Source organism: Oncorhynchus masou, chromosome 9, assembly GCF_036934945.1.
Source record: "Oncorhynchus masou masou isolate Uvic2021 chromosome 9, UVic_Omas_1.1, whole genome shotgun sequence".
Taxonomy (NCBI): domain Eukaryota; kingdom Metazoa; phylum Chordata; class Actinopteri; order Salmoniformes; family Salmonidae; genus Oncorhynchus; species Oncorhynchus masou.
Window position 1 is genome coordinate 37,110,395 of NC_088220.1, and position 23,518 is coordinate 37,133,912.

Below are 23,518 nucleotides of genomic sequence, written 5' to 3' on the forward strand. Positions count from 1 at the left end.
CCTGAATTAAAAAAATAGATGAAATAAAACATTTGCTCACCCATCAACACAATTACCCCATTTTTTTACCTTTATTTAACCAGGCAAGTCAGTTAAGAACAAATTCTTATAATGACAAAGTGAAAACATGTTGAGACATTTTTTCTAATTTCTTGAAAATGAAATACAGAAATATCTAATTTAAATATGTTTTTTTTTACATTCCCACCCCTGAGTCAATACATGTTAGAATCACCTTTTGCAATGACTACAGCTTCTGGGTAAGTCTCTAAGAGCTTTGCACACCCGGATTGTGAAATATATGCACATTATTCTTTTTAAAATTCGTCAATCTCTGTCAAGTTGGTTGTTGATCATTGCTAAACAGCCATTTTCAAGTCTTGCCATAGATTTTCAAGCTTATTTAAGTCAAAACTGTAACTAGGCCACTCATGGACATTCAATGTCATCTTAGTATGATACTCCAGTGTATACTTGGCCTTGTGTTTAGGTTATTGTCCTTCTGAAAAGTGAATTTGTCTCCAAGTTTGTGTTGGAACCAAGTCTTCCACTAGGATTTTGCCTGTGTTTAGTTCTATTCCTTTTCTTTTTACCCCCCCAAAAAACTTTGGCCCTTGACACTGACAAGAATATCCATAACATGATGCAGCCACCACCATGCTTGAAAATACTAAGAGTGGTACTCAATGATGTGTTGTGTTTGCCTCAAACATAACGCTTTAATTGTGCTGACCAACTCGCACGATGTTGGACGATGGATTGCACAAGCAATGCATAAGATGCCCGAGCTGTGTCTATTTCGGCCAGTTCCGAGATAAAAAAAAGACCTGAATTTCCAATGGAGCAATTGCCGAAGGCTATAGAGAAGAAGTTGCTACTTTGAGTAAACAAATCGCTAATTTGCACCAGCTATTGGGGAAGCCACGTCCTCCTACCGTCTCGTTCTCCACTCCATTGGCAGCAAACACCACCAAGCTGAGGGGAGTCTCACCATCGGCAGACTATCGTCATTGGATTGGCCATTGCCGCGGGAGGTTTCTGGTTCTTCTACAGAGGCTGCAGCTAGAGGCTGCATCACTTTTACGGCGTGGGATTCGATGCCAGCGAGGACCTCTATCTCGACCCTCTACAGCGACGGAAGCAACGAGTGTCCTCCAGACGTCAAACAGCTTTGGATCCTGACGTTCCAGCGCCTTCAGGTCCTGACGTTCCAGCGCCTTCAGGTCCTGACGTTCCAGGGCCTTCAGGTCCTGACGTTCCAGCGCCTTCAGGTCCAAGGTCGTCTGATCAGGATAATTCTTCTTCTGCCTGCGCTGTGTTTGCGCCAGGAGCTCTGATCTTCATGTTCTGTGGTGGCCGAGTTGGAGTTGGAAAAACCATCCAATCTCATCGCCATTGTGGGACAGAGTTTTAGTCATATGTGGTCTTTTCATCTACGGCTAATGCGTCTTTCTAAAGACATGGGCACGTCATTTGTTGACAATTTTGATTGCTTTTTCCAAAAACAGAGGAACTTCGTCAATGATGGAATTCATCTGGGTGAAAATGGCATCCACCTCCTCTCATCCAACATGGAAAAGGTACTTAAACAATAAAAACGATATAGGGTTCGTCCCAGTATTGCTATAGCAAGTATTGTATCAGACTACCGTTTAACCACGTTTTCATAAACGTAGGAGTAATGTACTTAGTAATCTTGTCCCCAATCGCTTGGTTCACACTGGCGATTATACTTGTGCAAACACCAAGTACCCCAGTCGATATCAACAATCAACGTTTTTAAAAACTGTAAGGGACTTGGGTTTTTACATTTGAATATATGTGGTATATTGTCAAATGTTGATTTCATGAAGATTTTAGTTTCTCAGGCTAGTCCTGAGTTCTTTGTTTTATCTGAAACTTGGTTATCAAGGAGTTCTAATGATGCAGATATTGCACTGGATGGTTACAATGTGTTTAGAGCCGACAGGATGAGTAGATGGGGAGGAGTGGCTATCTATGCTAAAAATTACCTCTCACTAATTAAATCTGTCTCCATTCCAAATCTATTTGAAATTTTAGCTCCAAGTCTTACATTAGGTAACAACTGTAAAGTTAAAATTGTTGGGAGTATATCGCCCATGTTCTGCTAGTCAGAATATGCTTAGCCATTTAACAGAATTATTAGCCACGTTTATATCAACTGAAGTCATTTTCCGAGGAGATTTGAACTTTTGATTGGAAAACACAGGACTCAGACAGTTTTAAAGACTTTTGTACTGAGGTAAATCTCACACAATTAATCACTGAGCCAACAAGGCCAAATCTTAAGGTGCCTACAAAGTCCTCATTGCTTGATTATATACTAAAAATGCACCTGAGAAATATAGAGCTAGGGGAGTATATTAGGCGTCAGTGATCACTGCCCCATTGCATGTGTTAGAGAATGTCAGAATTCATAGGGACAAACCTTGTATTATCACTAAAAGAAATTGCAGAAACTTTAGTGAACACGCTTTCTTACAGGATCTTTCCCATAGTAATCTTGAATCTATTTGTAATATAAATGGAGCCGAGTTGACGTTAGAAAAGTGTACACGTTTTTATTTCCATTGCGATAATCATGCTCCGTACACTAAGGTTAGAGTGAAACATTTCTGATGCTATTCGTAAAAGAGATGTAGAATTGGCTAAGGCTAGAGAAACGTATTCTTGTTCTGACTGGCTGACTGACTTCTAGGCAGCTGAGAAACCTGTGCATCAGACTTGTTAGAAGAACAAAATCAGTTTACTATGTTTAAATGACTAATGGGAATCCAGCCAAATTCTGGAAAGTAGTTAAAAACATTAAAGAGCAATATGCACTCCACACTCCCAAATCAGATAGGGTTGGATACTGGACTCATTACTGATACGAATGCCAATGGCAATCTTAATGAGAAAACGCCGAACACAAATGACGGATGAAAAGATACATATTAAGGGATTATGCATGAGTATGCTGATGGTCAGGGATTCTCACTAAGCCTCTTCACAGAGGAGAAAGTTATTGATGCCTTGATAGCCATAGACACTAAGAAAGCAACAGGGGCCGACAAACTTGACCCAGGGTTGCTGGCTAGAGCTGCATCACTTATCTCTGGTGCTCTTATATTATTAACCTCATGTTGACCTCTGGGGTCATACCTAAGATTTGGAAAACTGCCTATGTTCAGAAAGGTAGGGATACTGGTCACCTTGATAATTATCGACCAATCTCTAGGCTGTCTTGTCTTGCAAAAATGTAAAGAGACATTGGTAAATGTACAGCTGCGCTCTTTCTTGTCTGACAACTGCATACTGAACAAATTTCAGTCCGGTTTTAGACCAGGGCACAGTACTATCACAGCCACCACACTGGTTGTAAATGATATTGTAAGAGCCTTGGATAAGAAGTTAAAGTGTTGCTTTGTTTGTTGACCTGTCGAAGGTTTTCGATATGGTTGATCATTCTCATCTGCTGAAGAGACTGACCTCATTGGGGTTGGCCTCAGATACATGTTTGTGGTTTCAGAATTCTCAGTGATAGATCTCAGGCTATTATTTGAGATGGGGTAAAATCAGATTTTGTCACTGTACACAAAGGAGTCCCACAAGGTTCGATTTTAGGTCCTTTATTATTCACATAAATGATATCTGCAACTCAGTGGAAAAATGCAACTTTCATATCTATGCTGATGACACAGTACTATATGCCACAGCCACATCACTCGCTCAAGCATCTACATTCCTGCAATCTGACTTTCAATTGCTTCAAGATGCACTTGTAGATCTTAGGCGGGTGCTTAATTCAAGTAAAACTAAGTATACTGTATTTTCACAATCCAATAGTATACAATTGGAAAATCTGAACATTGCTATCCATGATGGCTCTCTTTTGGAATGTGTTCCCACCTAAAAATACCTTGGAATTTGGTTAGATGATAATATCTCTTTTAAAAATAACTGTGCTGGTAAAGAAGCTGAAATTGAGAATTAGATTTTTTATATGAATACATCTTGTCTGTCATCACAGAAAGGAAATTGCACAGGGCACTTTTATGTCAGTGCTTGATTATGGCGATGTTTTATATATGCATGGATCAGCATCAGTACTGAAGAAATTGGATGCAGTGTATCATGCAGCGTTGCGCTTTGTTACTGGTGCAAACTTTTGCACACATCATTGCTTTTTGTACACTTCGGTTGGCTGGGAATCCCTGACATTTAGAAGGACCAGACACTGGTTGATATTGGTTTATAAAGCTGTCTCACAGAAACTTCCTAATTATCTTAACTCAAAAATCCAGTGGTCAAACAGTATTTATCAGACTCGGTCACGGGACATGCTAGTGCTAGAGATACCCCAGATTCACTCCGAGTTAGGCAAAACGGCACTTGAATATCATGCTCCACACTCATGGAATGAATTGCAGAGAGAACTCCAGTTAGATGTTTTGGTGCCTGTAAGACAGTTTAAATGCACATTACATTAACGTTTTTATTATGAACTGTGATTGCTTTTTGTAATGTGTGTTTTTCTCAGATGTTTACTCATTTTAATATTTGTACTTTGTACTTGTACTTTTTTTATGTTTTAAATTCTTATTAATTGCTTTGTTGTTTTTATTGTTGTATCACAGGACACAACTGTAAACTAAACTGTCTCAGCTTGTTTCTCCTGTTTATATAAAGGTTAATAATATACAGGACATAAAGTGTATTTCTTTGCCACATTTTCTGCAGTTTTACTTTAGTGCCTTATTGTAAAAAGGAATATTTTATTCTGTACAGGCTTCCTTCTTTTCACTCCATTATCCATCAGGTTCGTATTATGGAGTAACTACAATGTTGTTGATCCATCCTCAGTTCTATCACAGCCATTAAAGCTGTTTTTAAATTCAACACTGGCCGCATGGTGAAATCTTTGAGCGGTTTCCCTCCTCTCTGGCAACTAATTTAGGAAGGATGCCTGTATCTTTGTAGTGACTGGGTGTATTGATACATCATCCAAAGTGTAATTAATAGCTTCACCATACTCAAAGGGATATTCAATACCTGTATATATTCAATATTTTTCTTAAAACTGCATTATTGGATAAGGGCTTGTGACAAATACAATTTGGTTTGTCGAGGAATTGGAAAACCTACCTGGTCTTTGTGATTGAATCGGTTTTAAATTCACTGCTCAGGGACCTTACACATAATTGTATGTGTGAGGTTCAGAGATGAGGTAGTCATTCAAAAATCATGTTAAACACTATTATTGCACACAAAGTGAGTCCACGCAACTTATGTTACTTGTTAATAATTGGTCGACTACTGAACTTATTTAAGCTTGCCATAACAAGGGGTTTGAATACTTATTGACTAAAGACATTTCAGATTTTCATTTTTAATTCATTTGAATTTTTTGGGGGGGTATTGTGTGTAGGCCAGTGACACAAAATCTCAATGTAATCAATTTAAAATACCGTATATACGGTATACCGAGATATTTAGAAATAGCCGCCAGATGGTTTTTCAAGGTATTTGGTATTTGGAAATAGCCACCGGATTTTTAAAGATTTGAATAATTTTAGAAACTTAAGTAAATACCTGCAATCAACTTGTGCAATACGGTAGGAGAAAAAGCTGATTGCGTTCTTCATTTCACCTGCTCATGTATTTTTCATTATGAAGCTTACTGGCTTACTTACCCAGTCACATGTTGTTTGTTTACAAGCATATATTTTTATTTCTGCGTTTTGTGTCGCGTCTGCAGGGTTTAAATATGGTTTCTCTCTTTGTTTACGGAGGTGCTATCCTCAGATAATAGCATCGTTTGCTTTCGCTGAAAAGCCTTTTTGAAATCTGACACGTTGGCTGGATTCACAACAAGTGTAGCTTTAATTTGCTATCTTGCATGTGTTATTTAATGAATGTTAGATTTTTATAGTATTTTATTGGAATTTGGCGCTCTGCATTTTCCCTGGCTTTTGGCCAGGTGGGACGCGTCCCACATATCCCAGAAAGGTAATTTTTGTTTGTTTGCACCTTTTAGGGATAGGGGGCAGCATTTTCACTTTGGATGAATTGCGTGCCCATAGTGAACTGCCTCCTACTCTGTCCAAGATGCTAATATATGCATATTATTTTTACTATTGGACAGAAAACACTGCCATTTCTAAAACTGTTTGAATTATGTCTGTGAGTATAACAGAACTCACAGGGCAGGCAAACTTCCAAACAGGAAGTGGAAATTCTGGGGCAGGCTGATTTTCAACTCATCGCCTATTCACATCCAAATAAGATATGGATCTGTTCGCACTTCCTACGCCTTCCACTAGATGTCAATAGTCAGTAGAATGTGGAATGAAGCCTCTGGTGTGATGTGGGACCGGATGGCAGCTATTTGAGTCACTAGTCTGGCAGAATGCCAGTTCCTGGTTACGCGCAGTAGTCATTATATTGCCTTGGGTTCCATTACTCTGTAGACAAAACGAATGCTCGGGTTGGAATGTTATTTGATATATATGATAAAACCATCCTGAAGATTGATTCTCTACTTAGTTTGACCAGTTTATTCGACCTGGAATATAACTTTTTGAAGTTTGTGTCCGAGTTCGCCAGGACCAGCGCCAGCTTTTGGACATGTGAAATAAACCTGCTAGCAAAAGTAGCTAATTGGACACTATGGAACAAAACAACGATTTATTGCGGAACTAGGATTCCTTGCACTGCATTCTGATGAAAGATCATCAAAAGGTAAGGGAATATTTATGATGTAATTTCGACTCCAACATGGCGGAGAAATATATTTATTTCAGATTATTGCATGGTATGCTTTTTCGTAACGTCTTTACAAAATCTGACACAGTGGTTGCATTAAGAACCAGTGTATCTTTAATTATATGTAAAACATGTATCTTTCATCAAAGTTTATGATGAGTATTTCTGTTATCTGACGTAGCTCTCTGTAATTACTCTGGATATTTTGGAGGCATTTCTGAACATGGTGCCAATGTAAACCGGGATTTGTGCATATAAATATGCATATAATCGAACAAAACATAAATGTATTGTGTAACATGATGTCATATGAGTGTCATCTGATTAAGATTATCAAAGATTAGTGATTAATTCTAATTAATTAATCTCTAATTCAGCGTTTGTGACGATCTTTGGCTGGGAAAAATGTGGTGGTGATCTAACAAATATATGTTGTGTTTTCGCTGTAAAACATAAAATTCAGACATGACGGGTAGATTAACAAGATGTTTATCTTTCATTTGCTGTATTGGACTTGTTAATGTGTGAAAGTTAAATATTTCAAAAAAATAAGTTAAGTAATACTGCAAAAAAATGTGGCAATGCAATTATCTTTTTGTCCTGAATACAAAGTGTTGTGTTATGTTTGGGACAACTCCAATACATTACTGAGTATCACTCTCCATATTTTCAAGTACAGTGGTGGTTGTATCATGTTCTGAGTATGCTTGTAATCATTTAGGACTGGGGAGTTTTTCAGGATAAAAAGGAAACATAATGGAGCTAAGAACAGACAAAATGATTCAGTCTGCTTCCCACCGGGCACTGGGAAATTAATTCACCTTTCAGCAGGACAAGGAAGGAAAAGCACAAGGAACAATCTACACTAGAGTTGCTTACCAAGAAGACAGTGAATGTGGTCGAGTTACAGTTTCGAAATCTGCTTGAAAATTTATGACGACCTGAAAATGGTTGTCTAGCAATGATCAACAACCAATTTGACAGAGCTTGAAGAATTTTGAAAAGAATAATGGGCAAATGTTGCACAATCCAGGTGTGGAAAGCTCTTAGAGACTTACAAAAACTCACAGCTGTCATCTTTGGCAAAGGTGATTCTAACATTTATTGATTTTTTTTGTTTTCATATTTTTTAACAAAATGTGAGAATGTTTCTTATACTTTGACAAAATGACAAATCAATTTTATTCCCATTTTGCAACACAATAAAATTTGGAAAAAGTACAGTGTGAATACTTTCTGAAGGCACTGTATGTCAGAAACTGTATAAAATGTTTGCATGTAGGGCCTCCCGAGTGGCGGGCCGGGCACCTGCAGGCTGACTTCGGTCGTCAGTTGAACGGTGTTTCCTCTGACACAATGGTGCATCTGGCTTCCGGGTTAAGCGAACGGGTGTTAAGAAGCGTGGCTTGGCGGGTCATATTTCGGATGACGCATGACCCGACCTTCGCCTCTCCCGAGCCCGTTGGGGAGTTGCAGCGATGAGACAAGATGGTAGTCACATAATTGGGGACACAAAGTGGATAAAAATAAATACAAATTAAATCAAATGTTTGTATGTGTTTGTTAGTATTTAGCTAGCATTTTCTTTGGGATTTACATGTACTTGTTATACCACAAGGTCGGTATGAAGGTATAACAATCTGGATACCACCCCAGCCCAGCATGTACACACACACACACACACAAAGTCAAATGCATACATCTCCCATATCCCCATGATATTGACAAATAACTCCCATCCATGATAGATGACATGCTTTTCACGCAAACAGTGATCAATACTGAAAGTTTCCTCGAGCGCAAACCTATCAGAATTCCACCATTCGTTCATGATAGCAAATTACCTTATAAATTAGTCATGCCCCCCCCCCCCTTCTATATTTATAAAAGCCCATCGATCCCACCCAGACAGTGCTATCACACCTTCTGACTCATTCTCCCTCTCTCTACACCTTACCTCTTCCTCCCTCCCTTTCCCTTGTTGCTCCTCTCCTCTCCACCTACTGTTACTAGACTCAAGCAACCACTGTTTTCCCAGCTAGCTCTGTCACTTTGTTTCATTTTTTTCACTCCCTCTCTCCCTTTTTTCCTTTCCTCTAACCACCACTGCCTGCCTGCCTTCCCAGATTTTGGCTCCTCAGCGCTATAGGGATGCTACACCAGCACCCGCCCTCTATTTATCTCCCTCTCTCTTCACCTGCTCACTAGACTGTCTCATTCATGCAGGCTTTTCAACGCTACCTTGAATTAGCTCAGGGCATCCCCTGGGTGGGGGGACGCTAAGGTGAAGTACAAAATGTCTCTAGGCTAGCCGTCAGCTACTTTCACTCACTCACTCATACAGTAGACTCATTCATGAAGGGTCCGATTTATATTTTAACGGATGTTGTTTTCTTCCAAGATGTTTCATGTAAAAGTTGTGATCCAAAAGATCAGAAGGCCTGAATGTACTCATATGAATTCACATTGTGGCTTAAATAAGCTGAGACTGAGACAATGATGCTAGCAATGACACAGAGTGAGTAGGAAGAAATGCATGTGAAGCACAGGAGAGAGGCGGAGGGAAGGATAGAGAGAGGTGACAATGCTGTAAATATGTTTGTGTGCCCGAACACGCTTCTGTGTGGGTGTGTGCACATGTTGCAGTGTAACAGAACACCGGCCATGCCCAAGCCCACTGGCTGTGTTGGTGTTTAGCTGTGGTGGTGGCTGAGGTCCAGCATGCAGGAGTCATTCTCCATATCCTTCAGTCCAGTCAGGACAGCCACACTGTCTGTGCCCTGTACTGTCCCCTGCAGCCACATCACAAACGACAAACAGCCAGAAAACATACTGCACTATGACTGCTACACATACACACACTGTCAATAACCCTTGGCAGACGGTATAATTGTCATACACCCACCATCACAGCAGGTTAGCTGGCTATAAGCACCATATAACAAAAGCTAAATGCTAACTTCACCACCATCACAGGCTAAGACACACGAGCAGCAGATTCTCTCGATTCTATATGTCAGGGGTACTCAAGTACTATTTGAAAAGGTCCAGTCACACACATTTCCAAGGTGACAAAGGTCTGGATGGGATAATGTAAATTATCTGCATAGTAACAAACCCCCACCTTGCAACCCATGCGACCCCAAAAACTGTTCACACACTCCTCTTGTTGGCAAAGAGAAAATGTTGCAGTTTTAAAGCTAACTCTCCACAATTCTACATATTTTGCATGGGAATGTTTTTGTTGTTGTTGTTGTTGCAGTTTTAAAGCTAATTTCATGTAATTCTATGCATTTTTCCATATCTTATGTGTGTTCATATGACACTAGGGGACAAAGCCCGACCTGCGATCCGTATTGACCATGTTCTGGGTCCGGATTCGGTCTGCGGACCACCAGTTGAGTATGGAGGCTATATGTATTGCGATTCGATACTGTGATTTTATTGTGATTCAATGTTTCAAACATATCGCTCACCATATGTCTGCTGCAGAGGGACAAGAGAGAGCCATGAGAAAACAAGTTTTGATCAGTCATGGAAATAAAAATGCGGAAAACAAAATTGGCTCCGTATTTAAAAAGAAGATATTTTGAGATGTTGTCAAAATGATATAGTCAAAAATTATTTCCCGATATGTAACTTTGCCCCCATCACTACATAGAAGCCACATACATACATACATACATACATACATACATACATACATACATACATACATACATACATACATACATACATACATACATACATACATACATACATACATACATACATACATACATACATACATACATACATACATACATACATACATACATACATACATACATACATACATACATACATACATACATACATACATACATACATACATACATACATACATACATACATACATACATACATACATACATACATACATACATACATACATACATACATACATACATACATACATACATACATACATACATACATACATACATACATACATACATACATACATACATACATACATACATACATACATACATACATACATACATACATACATACATACATACATACATACATACATACATACATACATACATACATACATACATACATACATACATACATACATACATACATACATACATACATACATACATACATACATACATACATACATACATACATACATACATACATACATACGTACATACATACATACATACATACATACATACATACATACGTACGTACGTACGTACATACATACATACGTACGTACGTACATACATACATACGTACATACATACATACGTACGTACGTACGTACGTACGTACGTACGTACGTACGTACGTACGTACGTACGTACGTACGTACGTACATACATACGTACGTACGTACGTACGTACGTACGTACGTACGTACATACGTACATACGTACGTACGTACGTACGTACGTACGTACGTACGTACGTACATACGTACGTACGTACGTACATACGTACGTACGTACGTACGTACGTACGTACGTACGTACGTACATACATACGTACGTACGTACGTACGTACGTACGTACGTACGTACGTACGTACGTACGTACGTACGTACATACATACGTACGTACGTACATACGTACGTACGTACGTACGTACGTACGTACGTACATACGTACATACATACATACGTACGTACGTACGTACGTACGTACGTACGTACGTACGTACGTACGTACGTACGTACGTACGTACGTACGTACGTACGTACATACATACGTACGTACGTACGTACGTACGTACATACGTACGTACGTACGTACGTACGTACATACGTACATACGTACGTACGTACGTACGTACGTACGTACGTACGTACATACATACACGTACGTACGTACGTACATACGTACATACGTACATACGTACGTACGTACATACATACATACGTACGTACATACATACATACATACGTACATACATACATATACGTACGTACATACATACATATACGTACGTACATACATACATATACGTACGTACATACATACATATACGTACGTACATACATACATACGTACGTACATACATACATACATACATACATACATACATACATACATACATACATACATACATACATACATACATACATACATACATACATACATACATACATACATACATACATACATACATACATACATACATACATACATACATACATACATACATACATACATACATACATACATACATACATACATACATACATACATACATACATACATACATACATACATACATACATACATACATGGGGCAAAAAAGTATTTAGTCAGCCACCAATTGTGCAAGTTCTCCCACCTAAAAAGATGAGGCCTGTAATTTTCATCTGAGGTATACTTCAACTATGACAGACAAAATGACTTTTAAAAATCCAGAAAATCACATTGTAGGATTTGTAATGAATTTATTTGCAAATTATGGTGGAAAATAAGTATTTGGTCACCTACAAACAAGCAAGATTTCTGTCTCTCACAGACCTGTAACTTCTTCTTTAAGAGGCTCCTCTGTCCTCCACTCGTTACCTGTATTAATGGCACCTGTTTGAACTTGTTATCAGTATAAAAGACACTTGTCCACAACCTCAAACAGTCACACTCCAAACTCCACTATGGCCAAGACCAAAGAGCTGTCAAAGGACACCAGAAACAAAATTGTAGACCTGCACGAGGCTGGAAAGACTGAATCTACAATAGGTAAGCAGCTTGGTTTGAAGAAATCAACTGTGGGAGCAATTATTAGGAAATGGAAGACATACAAGACCACTGATAATCTCCCTTGATCTGGGGCTCCACGCAAGATCTCACCCCGTGGGGAGAAAATGATCACAAGAACGGTGAGCAAAAATCCCAGAACCACACGGGGGGACCTAGTGAATGACCTGCAGAGAGCTGGGACCAAAGTAACAAAGCCTACCATCAGTAACACACTACGCCGCCAGGGACTCAAATCCTGCAGTGCCAGACGTGTCCCCCTGCTTAAGCCAGTACATGTCCAGGCCCGTCTGAAGTTTGCTAGAGAGCATTTGGAATGTCCAGAAGAAGATTGGGAGAATGTCATATGGTCAGACAGAACCAAAAAATAACTTTTTGGTACTTTTTGGTCGTGTTTGGAGGACAAAGGATGCCGAGTTGTACCAAAGAACACCATACCTACTGTGAAGCATGGGGGTGGAAACATCATGCTTTGGGGCTGTTTTTCTGCAAAGGGACCAGGACGACTGATCTGTGTAAAGGAAAGAATGAATGGGGCCATGTATCGTGAGATTTTGAGTGAAGATGAAACGTGGCTGGGTCTTTCAGCATGACAATGATCCCAAACACACCGCCCGGGCAACGAAGGAGTGGCTTCGTAAAAAGCTTTTCAAGGTCCTGGAGTGGCCTAGCCAGTCTCCAGATCTCAACCCCATAGAAAATCTTTGGAGGGAGTTGAAAATCCGTGTTGCCCAGCAACAGCCCCAAAACATCACTGCTCTAGAGGAGATCTGCATGGAGGAATGGGCCAAAATACCAGCAACAGTGTGTGAAAACCTTGTGAAGACTTACAGAAAACGTTTGACCTCTATCATTGCCAACAAAGGGTATATAACAAAGTATTGAGATAAACTTTTGTTATTGACCAAATACTTATTTTCCACAATAATTTGCAAATAGATTCATTAAAAATCATACAATGTGATTTTCTGGATTTTTTTTCTCATTTTGTCTGTCATGGTTGAAGTGTGCCTATGATGAAAATTACAGGCCTCTCTCATCTTTTTAAGTGGGAGAACCTGCACAATTGGTGGCTGACTAAATACTTTGTTGCCTCACTGTACATACATACATATATACATAAAGCCATAGAACAAACCATATAAATAGGCCAAGCCATATGTACCCATAAGAATGATTCCATATTGTGGAACCTTTATTTAACTAGGCAAGTCAGTTAAGAACAAATTATTATTTCCAATGACGGTCTACCAGAGAACAGTGGGGTAACTGCCTTTTTCAGGGGCAGAACGACAGATTTTTACCTTGTCAGGTCGGGGATTCGATCCAGCAAGCTTTTGGTTACTGGCCCAAAGCTCTAACCACTAGGCTACCTGCCACCCCATATTACCCTGGTCATATATGCGAGTCATATAGAGTGCATAGGCCATATGAATAACCCATATGAATATCAATATGCCCCAGATCTTCACTCCTCACCTTCATGGCCCATCTTGACGGTGTCCTCATTGGAGTTGTTGTTGTAGATGAGTACGGCGGAGGCGTTGAAAGCAGAGGCCTTGAGGATCTTCTCTTTGAAGGTGCAGTTGCCGCGCTGCAGCAGGGCCACCCAGTGCCCTGTCCGGGGGGGCACCACAAAGCGCGTGTGGGGGTCGCAGCCTTGGCGGTCCACCACTAGACAGAGGGAAGGAGAGGGGTGGAGTGTTAGGAACCTTAGCAGGCTGTAGAAAAAGGTGAGTGGTGTCATTGTTTATTTTATTTTTTATTTTATTTCACCATTATTTAACCAGGTAGGCCAGTTGAGAACAAGTTCTCATTTACAACTGGAACCTGGCCAATATAAAGCAAGTGTATTTGAAGGTCTGCTGAAAAACTACTTATAGCTCATTAATATGTCATTTAGTAATCAAATAAAGCCATTGTAAATCAGTTAGAGTTGAAGCATGGAACGAGTGTGGGGTCAACCCCTGCACTTTACAGATAACAAAGAAATCAATTTTAAAAGAAAACATATGAAGAAGAAAATTAAATTAAAACTGTTGCAGATTCTGACATTTGGACTGGTTAGAATCCACATACACACACAAATGTACAACCACAAATGTACAACCACAAGGACACACACAGCTCAGTCTCTGTGAGCTGCTTAACCTTTATCAGTGTATAAAGCAGTTTAAACTGCACACAGCTGCCTATGGCTCATATTTCATTCTACCTATGTAACCCAGTTTAATGCCCTATTAACAAATCCACAACCAGGAAATCCAGTGGCATATAATGGACCACTAAAGCAAAGTCCAAGTCACGGATAGAGCAATGACCAAGATGTTTCACCGCATGTATACATCTGAAGCATCCGGTTGGCATTTCCAATCACCACCAAATATGGTGATGAGAGGAAGATAAGTGGGAGAAGATCTCAATACAGTTCCCAAAACTAGAATCTGTTAAGAACAGAGTCGACTAAGTTTGGTAGAATTTACCCTTTGCAAAACTAAAAAAAAGAATAATTGTTGTTTAAAAAAGGAGTGCAAAGGTCGAATTGAGTTATTACACATGCACACTTCACAGAACGGGCTCTCCCTAACGGAAATACGCAAATACATGCTAGAACGCACCCATAGGATCTCGCAAGCTTGTGCCCACCTCCTTGTTTGTTCTGCCCACTATGCTTCATTTGTTCCCACTGGAAACGATAGGCCGTGGTCTATCTTGGGTTAGTTATAAAAAAATCTTTGGCTATGAACTGCATGGAGTGACTACTGAGAAGACACAAAAGAAAAAAGGTTACACTGAATTAAGAAGAGATTTGGTTACAAAATGGGCAGTTTTTTCGTATCTGTCAATCATGTTGTGTACTAGCCATGCCCTGCTAACCAGTGGATGGTAAAGCTCTTCATTTCAGCAGGAAAGCCATGACAAAACATGCTAAGTGCATCTGAAATGCCACCCTGTTCCTTATATAGTTTACTTCTTTTGAGATATAGTGCAATACTTTGTGTCAAAAATTGCACCCTATATAGTGCACATTTTTTGAGTTTTAAAATATGGTATGATACTTTTGACAAGGGCCTACATAGGGCTCTGGTCAAAGGTAGTGCACTATAATAATGGGGAATAGAGTGCCAATTCGAGTAAATAATGTGTAACGCGGATGAGTCCCTGTGCATAAGGTCAATCGACCAAATAAACAGGCCAGTCCAAATGTCAGGCTGGTTTAAAGTTTTAACTACTTTGCGGATATGAAACAGACAGACAATCACAATATCAGTCAAAAATATAAAATCCCCAGTTTTTGCGTCAAAACCAACTTCATAAGAGGTTTTAAAAATAGGTTCTATCTGACTGTAAATTCCATGATGGCATTGTTGGCAGAATAGATGGGTGCAAGTTCAATGTATGATTAATATTATTCACCAATACATTTCTTGGTAGTCCAAAAGATATTGCCATCAGGTTATAAATTACAGCTGGCCTGGTACATTGTTTGCTGCCTCCACCCTTTCGGGATGCACGGTTTCAGTTTCAATGACTCAATATTTTGAACAGAAACTGACAGCTGTAACTAAGGCTGGGAATGTCAATACAGTCAAACTAGCAAGGGCAATGATCAAACACAAGGCCTGGGGGCCCGAATAGGACACACAAGCAAGTATAAATGAGTCAACAGTTGAATCATCTACTTTATGAAATTACAGCCTGATAGGGAAAGGGGGATACCTAGTCAGTTGTCCAACTGAATGTATTTAACTGAAATGTGTCTTCCGCATTTAACCCAACCCCTCTGAATCAGATGCGCTCGCGGCGGTAAATCAAACTTCAATTGGGCTGCTTTCGTGAATGCCGTTTACAGCCGAGGGAATGTGTGATAGAAAAATTACATATTTACCTGATTTTTTAAAATATTCATCTTTAATGATTATATACTTAACTAATAGTAAGACATATCTGTTCTATTAAATGTCTGTGTGAACTGCGAGGAGCCTAAAACCCTAAAGCTGGTATTCCATAGATAAGATGTGGTGGGTGTCACCTGAGATAGGGAGCCTGAGGGAATAGAACATAATCCTTATTGTGTCTAATCTTTCTTGCATCTGGGAAACAACACCAGAAGCAGATGACCACAGGATAAAGCCAAAGTGACTCATGGTGCCCCCCAATCTGCATGGGAGGGGTGGACCCAGCCATGACTAAGCATCTTTAAAAACTCTGCATTGTCTGTAAAAGTTAGGCTACTCGTGACTTGTCTCGTTATTGCAATAATTAATTGATATTAAATAAAGATGATAGTTTGAAGAAATGACAGTCTCTCTCAGTATGAATTTCCATGACAAAATTGTACAGACACACGCCACAGTCCTACTAAAATATAGCAGTCTGGCTTCGGTTTTTAAACTTGACAATGAAACACCATGCAAAGGAGAAATATATAGGCTTATTACAGCAAACTTTGAGCATTAGCCTTGGCTGGCTACTCAACTACAATACATTTTGAGTGCACAATACAGCAATGCTGCATTCAACCGCACCGGTGATTCATGCAGCGCAATTTAAAAAAAACATCTATATACATTTGTTATTTGGAGTTATTAAATACTTTTTTATTCGGGTCGCAGCATTTTATCTGCAAGCATAGCAGCAAAGGCTGGTATAATATTATGTATATCTTCTTTAGTTTTAATATGCAGCATCTTATGTACATAATTGGACATTATAAAAAGGACCATATTTTTTACTAATAAAACAATGGCCAGTTTGGGTCGCAGGTGCATGTTTTTTAGTGTAAAAACAAATAGGCCATGTCTGGCCTGCAAATTTGTTGTGTATTTTTAATATGGCTCGTGCACTGATTGAGTTGGACACCCCTGGGCTAGCGTATCTGTTTACGTAGCAAGCTTATTTAGCAAGCGTATTTAGCAAGCTAAAAACAAGGAGCCTAACCAAAAGATACTTATAGCTAAGAATATGTTGATGATGAAGTGAACATGACCTTCCTCATGCAAGATCAATATGTGAAATCTAAATCAACTCAAATCATGATTGATTATATAAAACTCACTGAGATATTGTAAAAGGACGACGATATGGTTTATTATATTTACATCATCAAGGTTGTGTGAAGAATGACATTGATAAAAAGGGAAAATGCTGCATAGTCTTTTCCATTGACTGTGCGTTTTATATGGATTAGATCACAAATCCATTTCGGGTGGTTTTGTGGCGATTTGACTTATATTGTCCGGCCAGTGCCCTTGACCTACCTTGAGGGTTTACACCCTGTAGTGTCATCTAACCTCACTCTCTCTTCTCTGCCTTAATACTTCAAAGGCAGATGAACACCCAAAAGCTCTTTCCTGGAATTTGGCCCAGATAAAGAATACAAATGATGTTGAGTTTTATTTTTTTTTTCAAGGAAGGGGAGTGCCAAAAAAAAAGAAAAAAGCTAAGAGTCATCGTTTAAAAAAAAGAGACAATGCAATTTGCGGCAAATGTTCCCCCCCCTCCCCCTCTTCATTGCTCAATGGTCTAATTCGAATTGCCTGCTTCCGATCCCATCTGGGAAAGTGAGGGAGGAAATGCACACAGATGGGAATGCAATCTTAATAAGCCGCCGCCTTCCAGGTGAATCGTAGCAGATTAATTTCAGCCACTTTCGTTATGGGTTCAGCAATATCCCGTTCCTGAACATTTATGAGAGTACCAGTAGCAAACATTCAAGGGAAAATGGCTTTACCACACAGTTTCTCATAGTGCTCCAATCATTTGCACATATTGATTGAGCCCGGTTTTTCAGCTACATTTGATGGTTTTGGCGCTTAGTAGTGACAGTTCAGGTCTGCCTTAGATGCATTGGAATTGGTAGATGGGGCATGCTCATGCACATACCCACCCATAAACAATGGTCCATACTGTATCTATTTCAGGGCTGACATTGCCACCCTGACTCTGAAAATGATGAAGTGGGCCTACTGTTGGGAGAGATCCAGGAAGCACAGTATTCCATCTCATATGAGGCGATGGGATCAAATCAAAAGGCTTGCAATATGACCCAGAAAAGCTGTAAGTAAAGCGCTATGCGCACACACACAAATGTTGGGCAATACTGGCCTGAAAGCATAAACTTCCTACGCAATGCACACAGTAACGACAAAAATCCCAGAAGCTTTTTTTCCATCAACACTTAGATTGGTAGACAGTAATTAAGGGTCACTGACAGTTTGTTTTAATCGTCATCGACATTCTAAATTTGGGCTATAGTCGAAAGATGTGAATTGAACACCCACACCACATGATAAGCAGAGTATTTGTGACCTGTTTCAGGAAGCTAGGCGTATGTCGACTTCATAGGAGAGGCATTTGAACATATTTTTTTAATCAAAATGCGTTATTTTTGGGCAGAAATGCCTTCTGGAACATGTGAACTTTCATGTACCTTAATAACAAACTTGTATGTCATCTGTAAATACATATACTGTACAATTGTTCAATTACAAGCTTAATTGGTTTAGCCACGGAAAAAAGGCAGGAACCTTCCCGCTAGCCATGACTGGCTGAGATAACAGATGGGCTGAACATGCTGAGAGATTAGTTTGGATTGGTCTGCCATGTAGCATGCTCCTGTCTATAACGTGAGCTGCTTAGTATACATAGGCAATCCTTGCTACCGCAGCATTTTTTAAAGATATAACGTTAGCCATAGAGAACTGCTAAAGTGTTGCTACTGCTCTCAACATTGCTGCCCAGAATTTACCAGACGTTATTTGTAAGGGGTGCATACTGGCGGCAGAGAAGTCAGACGCAGGAGAGCAAAAACTGTGTTTCCAAACGGCGCAGTTTAATAACAAACAAAAAAACAACGGAAAACAGAACAATCAAATAATGGGTACATAACGCGACACACACCAGGACAGACGTGCACAAGCACTTACAATAAACAATCACAGAGAAGGACATGAGGGGAAACAGAGGGTTAAATACACACCATGTAATTGATGTGATTGGAACCAGGTGTGATGGAAGACAAGACAAAACCAAAGGAAAATGGAAAGAGGATCAGCAATGGCTAGAAGGTAGATCCCCGAACGCCGCCCGAACAAGGAGAGGGAAAACTTCGGCGGAAGTCGTGACACTATCGACAAAGATCAGTGGGAAAAAGTTGTTGGACAACTTTCTGTACACGGTCAGTGTGACTTGACACAATGCGGGCCAAACAAAATGTCTGCCATGAAATGTTAATCCATGTATACAGGTCAGAGTCTAGCTTCATTTCTAATTTTGTCAGAAAGTCGTTTTCATTGCAAGCTTGCTGGCTTGCTAGATAACTTTACGTGTATGATCTGTGTTATAATATTATTTGTATCTCATAATCTATAACGCGATTTGCATTGTTAGATATAGCCTAATGTTAGCAAGCTAGCTAACATCGAACATAGATGCTTAGCTTTAGCTACCTCCAGATTCATACTACAGCATCTCATGCGTGGTGGCTAGCTATGACAATCAGTTTGTGTTGCTAGTAGTATGGGTTGGGATTATGGCTCAATGTTTAGCCACCTACATGTCTAAACAAAATACTCCACTTTGTCAGATGATTACATGACCCATCACGTTAGCCAGGTGTGTCTGGGGGTGATTACGGCCATCTATTGTACTTCATGAACATGTCTAGACGGTAGTGACCCATCCACTTAGCTAGTTGTGGCTGTGGGGTGGTTACAGCATTTCTTTCACATTACCCATCAATTTAGACAAGTGTGTCTGGTAGGGGTGTGCCGACATGGCCATACTCGTAATTGTATCCGTAAATTGACAGTTGATAGTTGGATCGGAAAAAAAGATAGTGTTTGAATATGTCTAAATAGATGTTGGCAAAATATATCCCTGCCCATTCTCACTGCAAAAAAAGCTGAGGATTAGTAGCAGCGTGCGGAAGGGTGGGTGTGTCTGTGTGTCTCCTCAATTTGCAGAGGGCAGCCAAGTTTGCTGTCACTCAGTCAGAATGGGCATTAACATTTCATATGTTTTCCCTACCCTTGCCCCACTTGTTAGATATTATGCACATTGATAGCAAACGTCCTCGCCATGTGATGTATCATAGTAGCAGGCAGCAGCAATCTAAACGACCAGACCGAAAATATGCAAGGAAAAGTGATCTGACAAACATGCAAACATGCAAGGAAAAAGTGTGCTGACAAAAGTGAAGTGAGTGGACGGGGAAATAGAGCTTCACTCTTTCCAATCAGAGCAGCAGGATCAACGCAAGGCCCACCCTTCTCTTTACAGACAGGCAAACTAGCCAGTTTAGTTATTTAGACCACACACACACACACACACACACACGACTGACTCAAAGACAGTACAGTATGGTTTAGAAATTGTGACTGAAACATGAGAAACATGCTTGCTGGAACAATATCTTTTTTATCTGGACACTTTCTATTTCTGATATTGCTCCTATGCAAATATGCAAGTAACCATTTCACCGTACCGTTTACACCTTCTGTATCCTGTGCATGTGATAAATACGCTTTTAATTGATATAGTTTGTGTTTACCAGAGATGGTAATGTGAAGAACAACATGACCTGCACCAAAGTCAGACTAAGACAAAGGACTAGATAAAGTGTATTTTTACCTGGAATTTTACATTTCACTTGACCACTTTTAGTCTTGAAATCTTTGGTTGTTTGACACAACTCACTGTTTAGCACATGGCCTCACATGTGAATCCTTAAAAAAGATGGGTGTGGCTAAGGGTTAAAGGAAAGGTTCACCCATCTTGATAGTTATATTGTTTTTGTGCATCTCTGCATGATGCTCTATTGATTTCCTGGGTCATTTCATGTGTATCTGAGTTATTGGTGTTCAAGCAGGCAGAAATCCATCTGGTATGACGTAGCACTCTGATAGAATTGCTCTCACGACACACTGGAAGTTAATAGGAATACGACTTTTAGATTGCGAAACTGTCTATCACACATGTCAGATTTAATTTCTGGCCGATGTCATAACTCGGTAGGATGTCCTCTCTCGAATGAGCCATTGATCAAATGTTTTCAATATTCCTACCTCGAGAAATGTTTGTCTGCCAGTTCAGTCCAGGGTGCATTGCATGGTTCTGTTGCCAGAAATATTATTCGAAAGGAGATAGAAATCATATTACGCCCCGTCCATGCTGCATCACACAGTTGAAGCTAATCGACACGCAATCCCTTCACAAAGTCAGTGTATATGTTGAGAAACAGGCACATTTTCCTCAGCTATATGATATTCCTCAGCTATACGATATTACAGATAGCAAGTTAATTATCTCACATCTCAGAAAATATTTGTAATGTTGTACTTCTTGTTGACGAAATTCCTGCTAATGTTGGTTTTGGCGCTAGCGCTTAATAGACTTCCATTCACCCTTTGAAAGAGAGCGCTCCTTGTCCTAGAATCGCCCAGAATGCACCATGTGGCCCATTGACGTAGCATGGGCAACATTACCCATCTCCTCAAAAGTACACTACTCAAAAAAATAAAGGGAACACTAAAATAACACATCCTAGATCTGAATTAATGAAATATTCTTATTAAATACTTTTTTCTTTACATAGTTAAATGTGCTGACAACAAAATCACACAAAAGTTCTCAATGGAAATTTATCAACCCATGGAAGTCTGGATTTGGAGTCACACTCAAAACTAAAGTGGAAAACCACACTACAGGCTGATCCAACTTTTCCAAAGTCCTTAAAACAAGTCACAATGAGGCTCAGTAGTGTGTGTGGCCTCCACGTGCCTGTATGACCTCCCTACAACACCTGGGCATGCTCCTGATGAGGTGGCGGATGGTCTCCTGAGGGATCTCCTACCAGACCTGGACTAAAGCATCCGCCAACTCCTGGACAGTCTGTGGTGCCACGTCGCGTTGGTGGATGGAGCGAGACATGATGTCCCAGATGTGCTCAATTGGATTCAGGTCTGGGGAACGGGTGGGCCAGTGCATAGCATCAATGCCTTCCTCTTGCAGGAACTGCTGACACACTCCAGCCACATGAGGTCTAGCATTGTTTTGCATTAGGATGAACCCAGGGCCAACAGCACCAGCATATGGTCTCACAAAGGGTCTGAGGATCTCATCTCGGTACCTAATGGCAGTTAGGTTACCTCTGGAGAGCATATGGAGGGCTGTGCGGCCCCCCAAAGAAATGCCACCCCACACCATGACTGACCCACCGCCAAACCGGTCATGCTGGAGGATGTTGCAGGCAGCAGAACGTTCTCCACGGCGCCTCCAGACTCTGTCACGTCTGTCACATGTGCTCAGTGTGAACCTGCTTTCATCTGTGAAGAGCACAGGGCGCCAGTGGCGAATTTGCCAATCTTGGTGTTCTCTGGCAAATGCCAAACGTCCTGCACGGTGTTGGGCTGTAAGCACAACCCCCATCTGTGGACGTCGGGCCCTCATACCACCCTCATGGAGTCTGTTTCTGACCGTTTGAGCAGACACATGCACATTTGTGACCTGCTGGAGGTCATTTTGCAGAGCTCTGGCAGTGCTCCTCCTGCTCCTTCTTGCACAAAGGCGGAGGTAGCAGTCCTGCTGCTGGGTTGATGCCCTCCTACGGTCTCCTCTACGTCTCCTGATGTACTGGCCTGTCTCCTGGTAGCACCTCCATGCTCTGGACACTACGCTGACAGACACAGCAAACCTTCTTGCCACAGCTCGCATTGATGTGCCATCCTTTTTGAGCAGTGTATATCTGCCGTTGCGAATGTCAGACACGACTCTGTGGCACATTGATCTGCAGGTTGAACATGGTGAGATTATAGATTCCTAAATTGATAATGCAGCTTGTTTTTTTTTGCCGATTCTACAGCTATCTAGCTACATTACATGCTGATATTGTCTTTGGTTTTATTTGTGTAGCTACATTTGCATTGTGGATTTTGTAGTTGACTTGAGCAGCAACAGATTTCCACAACGATTTTCCAAG

General features: G+C 40.3%; 1 protein-coding gene across 6 annotated transcripts in view; it reads right to left on the minus strand.

Annotated features, from left to right (window-relative positions):
- The window catches only part of rnf130 (ring finger protein 130), a 72,935-nt gene that overhangs the window by 30,238 nt on the left and 19,179 nt on the right, over positions 1–23,518 (minus strand). For all 6 annotated transcript variants that reach the window (XM_064973983.1, XM_064973986.1, XM_064973982.1 and 3 more), the window contains exon 3: positions 14,017–14,211. In XM_064973983.1, coding sequence (XP_064830055.1) covers positions 14,017–14,211 — 195 coding nt within the window. The remainder of the gene's footprint in view (positions 1–14,016; positions 14,212–23,518) is intronic.